A 20,369-nucleotide genomic window follows, 5' to 3' on the forward strand; every position below is an offset into this window, starting at 1 on the left:
TCATGCCACCACCGAAGAAGAGGGCATTGCTCAAACCCCTCCCAGAAGGCTTCCTACTGACCGACAGTGAGAAGAAGAAATGGAGGCTGGGTAAAATCATCGGCGAAGGTGGCTGTGGACTCATCTATTTAGGTAATACATATTTACTGTGGACATCTTACATATTACTGTGAATTTATTGTATTATATATTTTATTGCTAGTGCAGTAACGTAACAAAGTATATTTATTCAAGTACTGTACTTAAATAAAAAACGGTGATACTTATACTTGAGTATTTTCACATTATGCTACTTTATACTTTTTAGTCCACTACATTTATTTTACAGATTTAGTGACTAGTTATTTTACAAATGTAGATTATTAATTTAACACCAAAATCAACACATTATTATATGTTATTAACAGTTATGCTCCCCAGTAGTTTATAAAGTCATTCAAATAAACCCCGCTTTTACCAAGTGCAACATTGAAGTGATGAACACATTAATGCATCATTAATTATAATACAATCATTGAAACATATATTGTGCTTTAATGTGCACAATGATTACTTTATATATTGATCAAAGTACTTTTTAAATGTTACTTAAGTACAATTTTGAATGCAGGAATTTAACTTGTAATTTATTATTTTTACATTGTGGTATTGCTACTTTTACTCAAGTAAAGAATCTGAGTACTTCTTCCACCTCTGTTTGTTGTACATTTTGTATTTAACTTATTTTGTTAATATAAATATTTTATTAACATTTTTGTTTAATCTCAATGGCCCATTTTAACCTTTTGTATTTGTATGGTGGAACACATATTTTTTGTTTTTAATTTCTTGTAAATGGAGCAATTGTCACAAAATCCTATTTCTCCCAGGATAAACAAAGTGTTCTGATTCTGAACGAGTGTGTTCATGCAGGCAACAGAACATCTCTCTCTTCCTGGGAGACTCTGATTGATCTGTTTGTCTCTTTCTGTAGAAAGCTCTTTCAACAGATCAGATTGTTACAAGACAACCCTGGGATTCCTAACAAATCCCATCCTCTAATCTATGGAGACCTTTCCACTCAGCACTAACTCCCGATATTTACAAATCCATAAGTGCAGTCCGGCTTTTTGAGTACAGTATTTTGTTAATTTCTTCCCGGTCTTGGATACATTTTAAACATGCAAATGGCTGGATAACGTCCAAGAGTTAAGACGTTTCATAATGTATCACAACTTTATCCTCTGTATGTTATTATAATGTTCCTCTCTGTCTCCTGTTGAACAGCCCTCCCGTGATGTGGACAGACCTGTTGCAGCAGACACTGACTTTGTCATAAAAGTGGTGAGTACATTTGAGCTTCACACAGCTGTTAAAAAGGTTACAGAGGATGATGCATGTCAAAAACTATTTGCATCAAAACTATGTTTCCTCATTTCAGTTTCCATTTCTCCAAACATCAGGTGATTTATTTGGAAGTCACCGAAAATGTGTTTGAGAAGACTGAAACAAATGATGATAGAAATAACTTTGGATAATGTAGTACAAAGACATTTGACTGAGTGATGGTTGAATCACATGCATTTCCTGTCAGGGGAAGTAGAGTTTACAGCCTTCAATGTATGAGACATTCATGCAAATTGTCAAATTGGTGGCTGAGTGACCTTTTTAGAATCAAATATTTTTGCTAAATTCTGATAAAATTATATATTTTACATTTCAGCTGATACTATTATATTAATATTCTATTGATATTGTGACTAGATATTGTCTTACAGGTGGGATTCAACTTTCACCTAATATAGAGTTTAGATGGAAATGTTTTTGCTGACTTGCCATGGGTTATCCAAGTGTTTTGGACTCTTATGATTTAAGGGAAAACACAGCAGAAATACATCTTTGAAAGAAAAAAAATGCCACCCTAATGTCTCATCACATTTAATAATTGTTTCATTGAAATTGCCTTATGAACTAGACTAGCCCAACATTCAAATTGTAGCAAGCACAATATTTGTTAAAGGCTAAATATGTGTTCAAATAGCATTTTAAACAAAGTATTCTGGAACTGCAGAGGCAAACTTGCCTACAAATCGTATTTTCTAAACTCTCTTAAAAAAAATCCCACCATGATCTTCATAATATATTTTCCACTGATAATGATAATAATGATGCAAAACTGATCAGTCCCCCTGTATCATAATCACAATATGAGTGAAAACATTTCTTTATTTTTCTTATTGTGGAGCATTATCTCTTTCAACTCCACTGTGTGATATGCTAACACGTGTTTTTGTCAAGCCGTCTTGAGACCATGATAATGAAATTGTTAGTAATGTTCCCTTGCATCTCCAGGAGTACCATGAGAACGGCCCCCTGTTCTCCGAGCTCAAGTTCTACCAGAGGGCAGCCAAAGCGGAGAGCAGTGAGTAGCAGCGTCCGTCCAGCGTCCCGGCAGCTCACTGGAGCAGGAGTGTGTTTGACTGATGAAGTGGCCGCAGACACGGAGGCTTTGCCGCCTGCAGCACAGTAATTAATAATAAGCCAAAGCAAACATGCACCTCAGTGGCAGTTAGCCCCCCTCTCCACGCTTGTCTGAGCTCTCCAACGCCTCGGTTTGGAGAGGCGCGGCAGAGAGGAAGCCACTCACACATAATGATGCCCGGGCCTCCGCTGAGCCCCTGACCACCTGCCAGTCTGGTGGAGAGCCAGTCAGCCGGCCGCGATCCAGCACTGAGCCAGAACCACTGCTCTGTCTGTGTGTGGTGTGTGTGTGTGTGTGTGTGTGTGTGTGTGTGTGTGTGTGTGTGTGTGTGTGTGTGGTGTGTGTGTGTGGTGTGTGTGTGTGTGTGTGTGTGTGTGTGTGTGTGTGTGTGTGTGGTGTGTGTGTGTGGTGTGTGTGTGCTGTGTGTGTGTGTGTGTGTGTGTGTGTGTGTGTGTGTGTGTGTGTGTGTGTGTGTGTGTGTTGTGTGTGTGTGTGTGTGTGGTGTGTGTGTGTGTGTGTGTGTGTTGTGTGTGTGTGTGTGTGTGTGGTGTGTGTGTGTGTGTGTGTGTGTGTGTGTGTGTGTGTGTGTGTGTTAACCCTTAATACTACAACATTAATATGTACATGCTTGCATTATACGGTTGTCTATAAATGAGTCTTACAACTTGTACATTTGTCAGCATTTGACCATATGGTTCCCTTGTCTCAAAATCCGTTATTTTTGGTTATATTCTAAGATCTGTTGTTAAAAGCTTGAGATAATTTTTATGTTTTGTTCTACAACATAAAATAAGTCAGTAAACACCCCTCAAATGAACGTCTGAAACCTTTTTGTGTCAGAAAAACGGCCGTTACTACCAAGTGGCTAAATAAGTCTATTAAACATCATGTTTTCATAACGCCGAACAGTTCTAGCCAAACCTTTTTTCTACTTTCTTTGAGATTTGTTGCTTTTCTTGGAATACCTATTGGAAAAGGAGAGTGTTGTTTCAGGGTTTTGGTAAGGGTTAGGAAATGATTAGACTTTGAGAATTCTTAGGGAGTAACACCAAAGTTTGTTTAAGTTGTCTGTCAGAACAGCGGTTCAAGAGACAAAGGTTTCTTCTTTCTCAAACATTGTGGTTAAGAGTTTAGTTTAGTTGTTGGTTGGAGTTTAAATGCTGAAATATATGAACACACATTGACATAATTGTCTCTCTCCTATTGTTGTTTCAGTGCAAAAATGGAAGCAAAGAAGGAAACTGGGCTTCCTGGGCATTCCAACCTACTGGGGATCAGGACTCGCTGAATATAATGACCTGAGGTATTGACAAGCTTTTAGGACAGATGTCATTAGATGATGACCATAATGCATGTTTGATATAAGGGCTAGGGATACACACACTGGACTGAACTGTATGATAATATTATGCAAATCAACGTTACATGTGGCTTATTACTAATGAGTATTTCTGAAGACACATTAGCAGTTGACTCATCTGAAGAACTTGTTCACTACTGCATAACAACAAAAGGCAGATGTTACCCAATGATGTTGCGTTGCCATGGCTACATACTGAATGAGCCTTGCAAATGAACTTAACACTGTACAAGTAGCATCCATAGTGAGCAACAAACCAGCTGAATGTCCCTTTTTTTCAAAGTGACTTTTCTCCCTACCTTATCTACCAATGCGTTTCAGTTGTTATGACATTACAACACTAAATGTACTGCAAGGTTGTTTATTCCTGGGTGATAAATCTGTGAGTTAAAACCTTTTTTCAATACTCTCAAACATACATTTATATCAGCAATTAGGAGTTATTTTGATTTAAGAAAAATAAGATATTGACCACTGATTTTTCCTCTCCTCTCAGGTATCGTTTCATGGCCATGGACCGACTGGGCAGTGACCTTCAGAAAATCTTGGAACACAGCGGAGGTCAACTGAAGAAGGCCACAGTTCTCCAGCTTGGACGAGGACTGGTGAGATCCCCTTTAATATCCTTAGCATAAAGTGAACAAAGGTCACCAATGACGTTGTGCATTGATTTACATTTCCGTCCTTTGCCAGGTGGACATTCTGGAGTATATTCATGAGAACGAGTATGTGCATGCAGACATTAAAGCTGCCAACCTCATGCTGGGCTGCATAGACCCTGAACAGGTTAGTCTTTCTAGATCTCCATTGATTATCCTTCATGTGCATAGAGTTATGCTATAGTTTACAGAATGCTATGTTAAGTATGTTTTGCAATCAAGGCTATGAGTTCTAATGATGCACATTGTCCATCATCTACGTGTTTTATGTGTATGTGTGTGTCCTGTAGGTCTATCTAGCAGACTACGGGCTGTCCTACAGATACTGTCCTGATGGAGTCCACAAAGAATACAAGGAAAACCCCAAGAAGGGCCACAATGGAACCATTGAATACACCAGCCTTGATGCCCACAAAGGACTTGGTAAGCCAGTGTAAAATGAGAAGTAGAAATCACTGATTCTGACACTTCCTTTAGCACACTGCATGCCGTGTACTGTGAACAGTGCATTGTGGGAATTTGGATAATTTAGTTTTGTCTCAAATCGCACAGGCCTGCTTTGCCCCCACTGGAAGTGGTAACGTATGTTACTAAGCTAAGATGCTGAGCGTTGAGTGCAAGTGTGTCGAGTGTTCCAACTTTTATTAGTGCACCATACAGGTACTTACTGTACAGTGCACTGCAATCTGTCGCATACTTCGCATTGGGATGCACAAGCTGTGCGTCCTTCTCTGACCTGCCAACTTCAGTTCAGTAAATAATAAACGGTTCATCAAGAAATTGTGGCAGGCTAATCTAGACTCAAGGTTATTATTGCATATTAAAAGCATGGAAAAGGTTGTGGCGTGATGTGAAATGTTGGCAAGAAAGAATATATTTCTCAACCCTTGGACACAAATGTGCATTTAGTGTTGTGTCAGTTTACAGGAGATAAGGACGCTCCACATTTTCTCTGTGATAAACTTCTAATGTAAATTCAACAAGTATCATTAAATAGTTATTTCAGTTTTTATATGAGCTGCTCATTAATATATTTATAAACCCTAAGAAGCAACCAAGATAAAAGTTATTTGATTGGGACTCTGTGACTTATGTATATTAAAGGTCCCATGTGATGGCCATTTCTACTGATCATAATTCCATTGTTGAGGTCTACTAGAATAGATTTATACTGTGCAATGTTCCAAACTCACATTGGTTTCTCATACAGCATCTCTGTATAGTATGTGTATTCACTCTCTGTCCTAAACGGCTTGTTGGAGCTCCTGCCCCCCCCCCTGTGAGCCCAGTGGCCGTCTGCGAGACAGCGAGACACAGCGAACCCCAGCCCGAACCCACACACACACCCGCAGCCTGGCTGGGAGTTTGTGTGTGTGCTCACACACCGACTAACAGCCTTGCCGCGTCCCGCCGTCTCAGGCAGAAAAATCGGCGGAGCTGCAGCTGAAAAAAGATTGAGTGTGTGTGTGTGAGGAAGTTAACGTAACGGCTCCGCAGATTAGTCCATTTGGACCAATGGGTCCATTTGGGTATGGGCACGTCACTATACCCAGGAAGTAAACAATGGACAAAGAGAAATCTCCAATGAGGCGTTCTGGGGCAGCAAAGACAGGTATTTTCTGTGTTAGAGTTTTACTCGCTGCAGGGTGGACTTTGAGGGTGTTTGACTCTGCAGACCGTTTACATGCAGAAAAACCTTCATAACACACAAGGGGACGGGTGATAACCAGAAAAGCATGACATGGGATCTTTAAGAGCCTTTTTTTTTCTTTCTATCCTGGTAGATGTATTGCCTGGAAAAAACACCAGCAATGAAATGCCTATTGTTAATCTCAAGACAGCTGATTTCGCTACCAATGATTTTAGTTAGTTTGTAAAGAATGAAAAGTACTTAGGTATTTCAACAGTATCTATATTAATCCTACAATAAGCTCTGTCCTTTTAGTTGGCAGTCTTAGTCAATACATGTAAAACAGTTTCCCCTCTCCGCCCTGCCGCCCCCTGCCTCCCTCTGCAGATATTGGGAACACATTAACTGGCAAATTGCCTTCATGCTCCTTCTCTTCATTGACCATCGATTCTCCATCCGCAGCCCCTGCTGAATTCCCCCCTACCGTCCCTGTTTAACAATACCCTAATTAGCTGAAGTCATAACCTGCATCGTGTATTCATCCCCCATTAATTAAGGGCTTTGATGTTTGGTTAGAAGGAGGCCGAGCCACAGATAACCCTCCATGAGCTCCACTCCGCCCAACTCCACTTCCCTGCAGTTCGATATTGTGAGCTAGCAATGGCTCAGACCGCCTAATCGCCACGGTAGTGTTTCTATCAGCAGGATCGATAAGTAAAAGAGGGGCAGAAATGTCCTGTCAGCAATATCTATCAAATGGAAGTCATGTCAATTTTAATATGATTTTGAAAAGAGTGGGAGAAAGTATAGCTATGAAAATTACAATTACATTTTGGCTATCCATCTTTCTACCATGTGCATTTATTAGAGTTCTGAAAGCCTGACAGAGTTAATCATAGCTTTAAACACAGATCCATGCCGGTTTAACTTTTTTGTTGAGAAAAGTAAATATATACACGGTTCATCGTGACATTTTGGAAAGCCTATCAAGACTTAAAGAGCCCCTGTTATTTATTTTGGTGGGTTTCCCTTCCCTGGAGTGTGTTATATAGATTTGTGTGCATGTAAATGGTCTGCAAAAGATAAAATCACCAATTCTTCCTCCAGAGGAAGTTTCTCTCCCACACACTGCATGAAATGAACTTCATTGAACTCCTTTGTTTACTGCCTTAACATATTGACATCACTGTGTAACACTCACACTTCTATTGGCTATCCCTACATCACATTGTAGATGATAGGCTAAGGGGTTGACCATTCACAACAGAGCTACCAGTTAACCAAACAGAACAGACTGGGCTCTGGTTTCAGACAGAGGGTGAAAAGAGGTGCTGCAGCACAGGCAGTACAGAGATTTTTTAACATTAAAGGTCACTTATTATGCAAAATCCACTTGTTCATGTCTTTTATACATCAACATGTGTCCCCTCTGTGTAAAGAGACTCTGAACGTTTCAGGAACAAAGATTTGCTCTCTTTTTGTCTGAAAATGAGCTGATCCGATTTTGGCCACTTTATGATGTCATAACGATGTTTTGGCTTGAGTAACCATTAGCCAATCACCAACCAAGGTAACCCCCCCCCTCCACCTTATCACCTGAATCTCCTCCTAAATGGTAAATGGACTGTACTTATATAGCGCTTTATCCAGTCTTTAAGACCCCTCAAAGCGCTTTACATACTACATGTCGTTCACCCATTCACACCCATTCATACAGAGCAGTGTATGTTACTCTAGGACCTAACATTCACACACATTCACACACCGTTGGCCATGCCATCGGGAGCAACTCAGGGTTAAGTATCTTGCCCAAGGATACATCGACATGTTGGCTGCACGGGCTGGGATCGAACCCACAACCTTCTGGTTGAAAGACGACCGCACTCCCTCGCAGCCACAGTCGCCCTAGAGCACCATTTGTGTTCTTTGTAACCAAATCTCTCTCAGAGGGGCGTGGGGAGGGGCTCCTTATTTTCATCTAAAGTATAACAGACAGAGAATCAGCACTTTGGAAACAGGGCTGAAACAGAGGGGATTATGGGATGCTGCAATGATCTGTTTGGTGTTTGGAGCCAAACACTTCAGAGACATGTTTTGTATATATCTGAGAGCTATAATATATTTATGAAAAACAGTATAATAGGGGACCTTTAAAGCATGGAGACGTGTCACAGTCGAGGAACAAAATACTAATATGAACCTGAACATCTGCATAATAGGTCTCCTTCAAAAATACATCAAAAAAGTTATAGCTTGTTTGATAGGTTGGAATATAAAGTTTTAATATACAATAATACAACAATTGCTACAATTATAGATGAGCGATCCATCTTTTCACCATGAGCACTTATTGAAGCTGCAAGCCTGACAGAATTAATCATTTTTTTGAACACAGATCAGCCAGTTTTACTCTAGATCTTAAAAGAAACTGATACAACCTCCAGCTATGGGAACAAAACAGAAACATTTGTATTCTTCAGGTTATTGTCCTCTTTAAGTATTTTCCAACGCGCATGCAGATTAAGACCGAGGACGCGACCCCTCTCTGACCCGATGGCACCAATACCCGCAAAGATGTTGACAGGTTGCCATGGTGAGGTTTGGTGAATGCAGCTGGCGAATGGCAGGCCTTTGAACTCAGAGCTAAACGGTGTAATTACCACCATTCGGTGGGCGTCCGGCAGACAGAAGACCGTCTCCAAACGACAAGATTGTGAAGCGGAAGGGTTAAGAGTGTGACACTGCGGCACGCTTTGGGGAATCTGAATAACAATAGGAGATAATTAACAACAACACCATCGCCGCCTCACCTCCTTGTCTAAAGCACGAAGAGCGTGTGTGCGCTGTGCATGCGCGACTGCATACGGGGGTGTTCAGTATTCATGTATCGTGCATGTGTGTTTTTCAAGCATGTCCGTACTCCCTTTGAGAGCTGTTTAAGCATGTATGTGAACGCACATGCATATCTCTCTGCACTGCCCTGCCATTCCTCATACGAGGGCAAAACACATTGTACACAGAAGAGCACACACACAAAACACTATTATGAGCTTTGATAACGCGCCCAGAGCACACACAGAGGGCAGCGCCGCTTAATGTAGTCGTTGATCTTTTTAATTGTTAATCTATTATGGCACTCTGGGAGTTGCAACACTTTTTCCCAGTGTCAGTATCAGACGTTTTTCATCTTTATTCTCCTTTAACAGGCTCTCAGCAGCAATGAAGTGTTGAGCAATTATTTACAACAACAGGAAGCCACGCTGTAATGCTGACTTAATGCATACTTTACGCCCACAAGGACAAACATTTGTAATTGTCAGAGTTGTTGAGATGTAGCGTAACACACAGTGGCAGTGGCATATTTAGACCTGACGGATGGTGGACACTTGATGCTGAAGGCAGTGCATGCTTTCCAGATCTGTTTGGCTACAAAAGTGGCCATAAAAGTCGTGCCAGGCTACCATAGTTTCACAGGTGGTATCTCCATCTCTATTCACACAACAGGGATCCAGTAATACAATCAAGTTGTTTTATTTCTGGCTTTATACACAATCTTGGCAATTCACGACAATATTTACAAAACCAACTGCACTTTCGACCCTGAGCAATCAAACATGGATCCACAGATCCCTGAAACCCATGAAAGTTTGTGAGTTTGAGAGGAAACAAATCTAGGCTTTTAAGTTTTTGAAAGAATTAATATATTTTGTGCAGAAATAGAAGTTGTGTAAAGTTATTTACATCTTCAAAGTTAATGTTAGTAGTTACTAGGCTAAGTCAACTGTAACTGCGTCATAGTTTCACATTCAATGCTTTTGATTATTGTCAGCAAGCTTCTGAACGACCTGCTATTTCTCATTATACAGTTTCAGTTTTGTAACAGTAATCAACCTTTATCCGTGTCTCCATCTAAGCCATGTTGTGTGAGGGAATTTGATCTAGAGGGTCTTTGAAAAGTCCTCAAATCTGAGGTTTAGGAAGGTACGGAGACCCCGATCAAAGCTTGATGTCTTTCAGAAATTCAGTCACATACAACCATGTTCGGCAACATGCCCAGGACAGACGTAACTGTTCCTTCTGACAGCACTAACACCGGATGTTCATGTTCTGTATGTTATCACAGTTTTATGAAACACTTTGGAACCAGTCATCATTACTTGATGGTGATCGTGGGCTATCAGTCTTACACCAGTTTGTGTATTAGAACCCCTGCAGGGTTTCATACCCTTACCTGTGGGTATTAGTTGATTTGTTTCTGATGCCATTGTGAAAGGACATTTGCTAACACCCCTTCCTACAGTCAGTGTCAACATCCAGTCTTTAACCACCTCTCCCATTCCCTCATTGATTGTTGTTCCCTCCTGCTGGGTCAAGGCAGTTTAGTGTTCCCTGCTAACCTTCAAGTTTTTTATTCAGGCACACCTCCAAACATTTATTTCCTCTTCATACCCCCCCCCCCCCCCCCCCCCCCCACATTGAAGATTCCATCTTTGAATACAAAAAATTGGAATACTTATAACACAAATTGGTTATCTTGTAATCAGATTACTGCCCAGACATTCCATGTAATCTGGTCCTGTGTGGCTGTGACCGAGCTCCTTCTTTAGAGCAGCCTGTTGGGGAGGATCAATGGCGTTCGGGGCTCAGGGAGGAGATTTCTCCCAGCTGATGGAGCTAGTCGATAGGTAATTTCTCCAGAGACGTGTGGTGGCCGTCACAGTATTGAGCTGCTAAAACTCCCCGGGCTTGACCCTTCTGGATGGACTTGGTCGACAAGTATTGATAGACCTCACACATTAATGTAGACCCCTGCGATCACACATTCACAATAAGATGCAAACAAACCTGTTCTTAAAATAAGTCTTATGCATGCGAAGTCACTCTGGAATATACTAATCTTTAGGTCATCGTTGGAAGCATTCATTTTAGAATCTGTCGCTCTACCTGCCAGAGTTCCCGTTAGCCGGTAATTACCAGACTACGACCGGTAAAATATGCAGAAGACCAGCAAATCTAAATCTCTCCGGTTAAAGTGTCCGTTCAAAATAATTTCCCCTTAGCAATACCACATCAGTTGCGCAACTTGTGCCACTTATGTGACAGACAAAAGAGTATGTGACAGACAAGAATAGTCCATTCTAATGTCTAACACGTAATGTGGAGAAAGAGATGTCCTGTATGGGTTGATTGTGCGTTGATCTGTTGGTAATGCCTCGGGGTTCCGGTGGGCATGTAAACAAATGCATAATTCTGCGCTATACTTTGTGGCCTCACCCAGTTGCATAGCGACACTTATTGTGTAGGTGTCTTTTAATAAGCAGGTAGTCCTATCATTAGCTAGAACTAGCTGGATCTGATCGATATGGACATAAACGCGAGTGAAGTCTAATCTGACGGGAGAGAGAGATCAGCTGCTGCTGACGAGTCGACAAGCAGCTCTGCATAATCACATGCAGCGGTGAGCGGACAAAACACACACTTCAGGTTAGAATATCACACGTAGCTATTTAATTACCTCTCAAACTACGTAAACTAGTTATAGATATGTTTAGTTTTACTGTCGGGTCACTCATTACTGATCCGCGAGCTGCATGATACTGACGGGCTGTCAGGAGAGGGGGAGAGCGCTCCGTTTATTATTCCCGTGTTATTGTAAATTACTGAACACTTTTGAATAATGTAGTTAATCTACTATAATTAGTTTGTTTAATATCGAATCATATTAATTTGTTTTAAAGCACAATAAATAACAAAGAAGACCTTTGACCGGCACTTTTCTCATTTTGTTCGGAAGATTTAAACTTTAACGGACATGTTGACCGGCGAAAACATATTCTAACGGGAACTCTGCTACCTGCCCTCCCGATCAAATCCCTGAAGGGCTGACATGTTTTGCTTATGATTTGTGGAAGGCCTTGTTACCCTCCGGAGACATTCACAGTGCTGATACACAACTGATTACAGTGCTCTAAATAATTAAATACCTGAGGGTGCAGCATATTTTGAGCAGAGTGGTTCATCTGAGTGCTGCTTCCAGATGTATGAAAAGTTTGTCACAAACTGTTTACTTACATTTATTTCTCATTCAAGAAAAATAACAGAAAAGCGTTAAGAGTGAGGCTCTCTTGTTACATTTTGGAACAAATAACAGGGAAGGATCCAAATCAATGTAGCATGTCCAGATATTGTCCTCTTTGATTCTATAAACTTAATTTGTCCTCCACAAAACCTGACGCCGTCTTTACGCACAATCACGAATACTGAAAGTTAGATTCAGGCTTGTAGAGGCTAATGTAGCCTCGAGCTGCTAGCCTGTAATAGAGAAGAGGAACTAACCCTAACCCTTTACTGATCAGGAACTCTTTACCAAAAAGACAGCAGTGTACTGTGGTTAAATGACCTGTCGCGAATCTGTTACTTCCTCAATCCTTAAAGGTGGGGTAGGTACATTTGAGAAACCGGCTCGAGATACACTTTTTGTTATATTCCATGGAATGCTCTTAACATCCCGATAGCAATGAATATCTTAAGTGCTTTGACAAAAAATCCATAAAAAACGTCATCTGTGGAAGCCGTGGTACTGTAAAAAGCACGACCAATAATTTTAGCCCGCCCGGTCAACCTTCCATCTGTGCACAAACTTATCTCGTGCCCTCATTGGTCATGTGCACGTTCGTGTGTGTTGGAGGAGGGGCTCTGTAAGGAAGTAGCAGATTTCTTCCGGCTGCGTATTTTCAAATTCTAGCGCACTCGAGCTGGTTTCTCCAAAATGATTATAAAACTAAGAGACTATTGCGACTAGTCAGTCTGAAGAAAAGGTCTGAATACTGAAATAATCTTACAAAATCTTATCATTAAAAGGTTTACCTCATAATGCGGTGCTGGATAATTTGAAACATTACATTATTACATTACATTGCATTTAGCTGACGCTTTTATCCAAAGTGACTTACAATAAGTGCATTCGACCAGGAAGACACAACCTTGAAGAAAACAGAATCATATAAGTACATCAGGTTTCATAGAGCCAAACATTTCAAGTGCTACTCAACTGGCTTTAGATAAGCCAGTCCTTTATTAGTATATAAGTGCTTTGTTAATAATTCTATCGCTCGAGGTGGAGTCGAAAGAGATGAGTTTTCAGTCTGCGCCGGAAGATGTGCAAGCTATCTGCTGTCCTGATGTCAATGGGGAGCTCATTCCACCATTTTGGAGCCAGGATAGCAAACCCAAGTGTTTTCGCCGATGGGAACTTGGGTCCCCCTCGCAGCGAGGGTGCAGCGAGTCGTTTGGCTGATGCAGAGCGTAGTGCACGCGCTGGGGTATACAGTTTAACCATGTCCTGGATGTACGAAGGGCCAGATCCATTCGCAGCATGGTATGCAAGTACCAGTGTCTTGAAGTGGATTCTAGCAGTTACCGGAAGCCAGTGAAGGGAGCGGAGGAGCGGAGTGGTGTGGGAGAATTTAGGAAGGTTGAAGACCAGACGAGCCGCTGCATTCTGGGTGAGCTGCAGAGGTCGGATGGCACATGCAGGTAGACCAGCCAGGAGGGAGTTGCAGTAGTCTAAGCGTGAGATGACGAGAGCCTGGACCAGAACCTGCGTCGCTTTCTGAGTCAGCTGGGGACGTATCCTCCTGATGTTGTAAAGCGTGTATCTGCAGCAACGGGTTGTAGCAGCGATGTTTGCAGTGAAGGACAGGTTGTTATCTAGGATCACACCCAGATTCCTTGTAGTCTGAGTCGGGGAAACAACTGAGGTGCCGCTGTTGATTGTTAGGTCAAGAGTGGGAAACAATCAATGGTCACCTGTATCCTTATTTTCGTGACCCTTGACCTACTTCCATAGATCTGAGCCTTCTTTAACCCTTTAACAGCCAGCGCCTCCATTTGGTAGAGCACATTTTGTGTCTTGATAAAGGTTGGCATGCTAAAAATCACTGCTGACAAAATCACTCTTTTTGGTCAACTTTTGTAAGGTAACCATATCATTTTTGACATATTTTAGTGTCAGAGCACTGACTGAACATAATTAGATAAGTTGATGCACAAAAAAAGTTTTAACAAGGGTGTAATTATTTTTGGGAAAATATGCTCAACCAATTGGTCGAATTGGCCTTCTATGGTAAGCTAGCAATATGACTTTTTCAGAGTTTCAGAGATGTTTTTCAATAAAATATGGTCAATAAATGGCTAGATTCATGGTAATATTACTAAATCTAGTACTGCCTTATGAGTCTCAGAGTGAAAGAGTGATAATCATTTATATAGCACCTTTCATGCATGGCATTCAGCCCAAAGTTACACACAGATGAGCAAGTTAGGCCAACACAGGATATAGACATTTGCTGTTAGGCCAGTGGTTTCCTGTTAGGCCAATTCAGCATATACAGTAAGATGAGCAAGTATTTTTTTTATTATGAAAAACACTTGACATTAGTTTTTTCCATTTTTACAATTATAATTTATTATCTTTTATGAATATATCTGGTTGTATATATTGCTCATTTTCCATAAAATATTTTTTTTTATTTGAGTTTGATGCATACAAATACTGTACTGTATATGATGATTGTTGAAAATGCACTGAGAGGCTCATAAAAACAAAACTGTGTGGTCAGTCAAAAAATAAAAAATTGTTTGGTTATTTGTGTCCCATTTGATAAAAAAATGCAAACAAATAATTTTTACATAGCTTTTTTCTTGGTCTGGTAGTTAAATGGTTAACAGTAAACACACTGGTAACAGAAAGACAGAGAGTAATGGTACAGTACAATGGTTTTCCTCTATGAACTAATGATTACATCAACAGTAAGGTGTACAACTAATGACAATATGAACACTTAAAGGTAGTTAAATAATGATATAATCAACCGTAAAGTGTTCTTTTACAGGCCTTCATTTATAACTTTTAATTAGTCAAAATAGTATGGTCTATCATTATTACCATACCAATATTAGCTCCAGACACATAGATTTATGACATTTTCAACAGACAATCACTTGAGGCAATTTTTTCAGAACAATATTTCATCTTATTACACATTTTATTGAAACATATATCAATACTTCCCTACACCTAGTAAAAGATAGGGGAGGGGTTCCCCTTGAAATGTTCTAGGTTAAGAGAAATCAGATGATTTGTCTGCCAATTATTTGTTTCAGACTGAAATGTCTCTAATATAGAATTACATTATTCAATTGTTCATGTTCCTGAGAGAATGAATCCTGAGAAGAAAATGAAACTTTTCTTTTAGCACTGCCAAAGAGTTAAAACTTCACAAATTGTGAAAGATTTAGCAAATATTCAACGGATAAAATGTGGTGCAAACATTCATGTCCCCCTGAGGATAAACTGTGCTTTCTGCCTTAGCGAGGAGGTAACTATGATTACTCTGACCATTATGCTATTCTACTGTACGGGTCCAGTGTCTCAGAGATCTTGTTAGGCCTAACATGTCCAACTGAAAAGAGACACAATGTAAGAGGGGAATTTTCTGCTGCACAGTTCTCGATTTATTCATGAATCACAAACACCTTGCCAGTGCTGGAAATGGTATTTGTGTCCAACCTTGACTCCTCTGGTGAAAGATCCGTCCTTTGAAAGTACATTAAGGTGACTCTTTGTGATAAGAGAGCAACTCACACTGACATTTGTACTGCTGCTTTTTACTTCTTTGTGGAATTACGCTGCTGATCTTTAAAAGAGAAGGACAAAAAGCTTTGACCAACTAATGTAAAAGCTTTCTCAAACCGGAAATGTTTGTGATAGCGTAATTTATAATGGAATAATATTAATTGTAGTAGATGCATTGTTTTCCTGATCAGCTTATCTTTGTGTTGTCTTTGTATAGCTCCATCTAGACGAGGGGACCTGCAGATTTTGGGGTTTTGTCTTCTTCACTGGTTATGTGGGTCTCTGCCTTGGGAGAAACTTCTTAGGAACCCAACTCAGGTCCAGGAGGCCAAGGCCAGGTAGGTCAAAGTACTGTTTCTATAGCCAAGAGATAATACACTATTTGTATTTATTTAGGTGGAGTTGTTTTTTTTCGTGCCTCCTCCCCTCCTCCCCTCCTCTCCTCCTCCTCCTTAAGAAAAAGAAGCAAGAAGCTCAAAAAGAAGAAAAACTCCAAAGAAATCCTCCCCTCCCAAACCACCTAATCCTCCTCCTCCTCCTCCTCCTCACTCCTCCTCCTCCTCCTCCTCCTCCTCCTCCTCCTCCTCCTCCTTCCTCCTCCTCCTCCTTCCTCCCTCCTCCTCCTTTCTCAGACTGATGGATAATCTTCCAGACTCAGTCCTAGAGCTGTCGGTGAGAGGAGCCAGCACAGGTGAGGAAAGGTCACTGGACAACATTACTGTACAACTGAGAATCTGAAACCGACCAGTCTTTTGAAGGAGAGAGAATAATCTCTGTCTGCAATTAGATCATTCTACCTTAGTTAAACGTTGTTCTCACCAGACAACCTGAATGGGAATGGTATAAGCCGAGAGGGCCTGGTCATCAAGTGGAAAGTAACCCTGATATGGTGATCAGGGGCCTCATTTACAAAGCTTTGCGTAGGATTCACGTGGGAAGGTAGCGTACGTAGGACAAAGCAAGTAAATACGCACACAACAAATATTCCGATTTATAAAACACTGCGCACGCATGTCCTACGCCGGTTTCCCTTTATAAATCACAATCAACTCGAAATGCGGTGCAGCTTTTGCGGGCTTCACGTAACGCCCATATTTGCCTATAAATAGTCAAAGAAACGCCCCGTATTAATATTCATTCAGACTGACTGCAGGAAGAAGATCGCAGGAAATGCCGACAGAACAGCTAAAAATGACATTTCACACCGTGTCAGATTTGGGTTATTTTGGGGAGGTCGAGATAAATCACATTGTTTGGTGGATGCAGTTTGAACCAGAGGCTGCATGGAGGTAGGATCGTCACTAATATAAATAAATAAGTGGTCCGAAAAAAGTGAATGACAAAATGCACATAACCTTCCTCAGGCAGTGTGTCAGTGTGTTTGTGCTGGGGACAGGAGACCCCCCCATGATGAGAAACTGTCAGAAAGTCGGGGGATCCCTCCGGAGTGGAGTCATGACGACTGGATCTGAATTTTTTTTTTCTTTGGTGGTTTGTGTTCCAGCTGTCAATCAGCAGTGCGCAGCGTCTTCACTGGACCCTGTGCATCTCAACCCCCCCGCAGTAACTCTATCCACCAGTTAAAGGAAATAAAACATGTGTTGTGTTATATCAGCTGTACAATTTACCAAATATATGGTGTTCTTAGTTTCCATACCTCTTGTGTTTTATGAGCGACTTATCAAGTCTTGGCAAACGGCATACAACATGATTAACATGATAGTATAAACCATGCTCGTATCTATACAACCTATAGAAAAGCAAAACGGCCTCAGTTTAAAGTAATTCTGTCCTTCTGTTTACCGCATCATTTATGAGAATACATTTCATAACATTAAAGGTCACCTATCATGCTATTTTTAGGAAATAGCAGTGGCTCAGTCAGTAGGGGCTTGGACTGTGAGCTGTAGGGTCACCGGTTCAAGTCCCCGACCAGACCTAAATATGGAGTGTGGACTGCTACTTGGAGAGGTCCCAGTTCACCTTCTGGGCCCTGCTGTGGTGCCCTTGAGCAAGGCACCGGACAACCCCCTTCCCCCATTGCTCCCCGGGTGCTGTACAATAGCTGCCCACTGCTCCTAGTACTAGACTCCTGGTACTAGAATGGGTTAAATGCAGAGGCCACATTTCACTATAGGCGCGTTCACACCGTAGTACTTTTCCCGATATAGTTCCGAAATGTCGCGTTCACACCAAACAGAGCCGGAACTCAAATTAGTTCATGACAACCTTTTTACCCCCTTTTCCATCCCTGCTAGAGAGCAGGTACTTTCGTGGGAGAAAAAGGTTCCTATGTCTGAATGGCTGGGCAGATTGCAAACCACGCCCCGTAAAACTCCCAAAACGTTTTGTGAAGCCGCCATTTTATTATCCTCGCATTGCATTATTAGCATTAGCCCAGCGCAGAAACGCAGAGGCTGCTGGGAGTCCCAGCAGCTTCTACTGAAGCCAGTCCCCAACTCCAGGGACTTCCGGCCGGGGACTTCGGGTGGCAGTATACACCGTGAAGTTGTTTGCGGCCTGCCAGTAAACCCAGAGCAGAAGAAGAATAAGTGACGTCAGTGGCTTCATTTGCCTAATCCACCCCCAGGGACTTATTCCGGTGTGAACGCGATCTGCACTTAGTTAATCAGAACTAAAGAGTTATATTACGCCGTGAGTCCACATTTCCGATATTATGTCATATCGGACGCAAATCTGGATCAGCTCTGTTGTACCCCCGTTTTTAGAGATTTGAGTACGGAGGAAAAGAGAGAGGGTTTTATTTTCTGACGCTGCGTGAGTTCTCTTACACACCGGGGACACATATTTATGTATAAAAGACATCAAAAAGTGCATTTTGCATGATAGGTCCCCTTTAAGACAACATATTCGAGGTGGTTTTCAATAACATATCCGTATTTGTCGCAGTTTCTCATCTCTCCCAATGTTGTGCGTACGCATGGGTCAGAGTGTCCATGGAGGACCGCACGTCCTCTCGTCAAGTTTGTGTTTTTATAAACAAGCCCCCAGGAAGTGCACCGGACTCAGATGAAAATATTCGTGGTGGCCAAACGGCGGTACTACACTTCCGTTTGGTTGCCAGGCCCGGAAACACTTTTTCCCATTGACTTACATGGGGAAAGAGTGGTCTGTAAATCGTTGGATAATTTGTTTTAAACTAAATAAACTACCCAGTATGAACACTTGTATAGCCCTTATTAAAAACATTCGTTCCTCAAGTTGTAAAAATTTGCTAATAACGTTATTCTGAGAGTTATTTCCCTCTGCATTATGAACGCGCATCTAACCCACGGGACCGCGCCGCCCGGCACGTTCATGTTACGTGTTCAGCATGGTCCCGACCAATCAGAACACACTGTGCTCACAGGGAGGGTGGGGCTGGAGCTATTGGAGCTACAACGAGCCGTTAAAGGCAGAGAGTGAAATTCAGTGAATACACGTAGTTTACAGAGATGCTGTATGAGAAACCAATGTGAGTTGCGTTTATCTTTACCCATGGATGCACAATAAGAACGGACCCATATCGTCTTACTGCCATCCCACGGAGCTGTAATAATGGATATATTGCACATGTTTGCTGTAATTCATTATTATACTACATGGGCTATGATTAAATATTGTACTGTAAATGTTGTATTAAATAAAGTTAATATTACCGACGTTAGATTAACGTCCCTGTAGCCTATATATATATATATATATACAGTGCAATAATTATTTCATGTTAAATTAAGCTCTGTCACTAGATCCTGTTACAGCGTAATATAAGTACATAACGATTGATGTTACATTAGCATAATTACTAGCTAGCCGCTAGCTGCTAACTGCCGCCTCGTTAATATCAAATCCATCATAATAACAATCCATTACCATGCTGTCATGAACGTGCGGTGCTGTTACGTGTACGCAAATTGACGTGCTTGATGTGAACAAGCATTTTGGTTAAAGTTGCGCATGCGATATGAGCGCACATACGGGTACTTCTCAGGCATGCCGGGTAATCTGTGACGTTTCACTCTCTCAAAAGTTGGGCCATTTTATCATCATGCGCTAATGAGCAGCTCTCATAGGAATGAATGAGGCCCCGCCTCCCACGCTGTATCCAGTTCCTATTATACATCCATGTCATCAGCCAATGAGCAACTCTCATAGGAATGAATGATGCCCCGCCTCCCACGCTGTATCCAGTTCTTATTATACATCCATGTTTATAAATCGCAAAGATTGTACGCCATCTTTTGAGCGTACGCCACATTTATAAATCAGGCCCCAGGGCTTTAAACGAACTTATTTACTGGGGACAGTTCATCCATTATGAATCCAAAGTGTGGGGCTCTCCACAAATATAAAAATGAATATTCAAAAGGTATTATAGGTGTTTTCTGGCAGAAGAAAACAATTGAGTTTTTGACCACAGCTGAATTTAAACTGACCGGACTTCTTTCTGTGGATTGATATGATCAGAGTGTCTTTAGCGTCCTCATACAACCGTTATCTGATTGGTTGCGTTACGAACAATCAGCTATACAAGAGGTGCAGAGTATGACGCAGAGTGTAGCGCTTCTGCCGAGACGTTTTACCGCAATTCATGTGAAAGCAGCTTCTGAGTCTGTAAACGT

General features: G+C 41.4%; 1 protein-coding gene across 3 annotated transcripts in view; it reads left to right on the forward strand.

The window, feature by feature from the left end:
- LOC117551362 (serine/threonine-protein kinase VRK1-like) overlaps window positions 1-20,369 on the forward strand; it is a 25,759-nt gene continuing 5,390 nt past the window's right edge. For 2 of the 3 annotated variants that reach the window (XM_034224224.1, XM_034224229.1), the window contains exons 1-8: window positions 1,268-1,323; window positions 2,332-2,505; window positions 3,677-3,764; window positions 4,318-4,426; window positions 4,515-4,607; window positions 4,771-4,903; window positions 15,965-16,085; window positions 16,380-16,438. In XM_034224224.1, the coding sequence (XP_034080115.1) occupies window positions 2,463-2,505; window positions 3,677-3,764; window positions 4,318-4,426; window positions 4,515-4,607; window positions 4,771-4,903; window positions 15,965-16,085; window positions 16,380-16,438 (646 nt within the window). In that variant the 5' untranslated portion in view covers window positions 1,268-1,323; window positions 2,332-2,462. Of the gene's footprint in view, window positions 133-1,267; window positions 1,324-2,331; window positions 2,506-3,676; window positions 3,765-4,317; window positions 4,427-4,514; window positions 4,608-4,770; window positions 4,904-15,964; window positions 16,086-16,379; window positions 16,439-20,369 lie in introns of those variants that run through there. The other variant, XM_034224238.1, reaches the window with a different exon arrangement.

This window comes from Gymnodraco acuticeps, unplaced genomic scaffold (genome assembly GCF_902827175.1).
Source record: "Gymnodraco acuticeps unplaced genomic scaffold, fGymAcu1.1, whole genome shotgun sequence".
NCBI lineage: Eukaryota > Metazoa > Chordata > Actinopteri > Perciformes > Bathydraconidae > Gymnodraco > Gymnodraco acuticeps.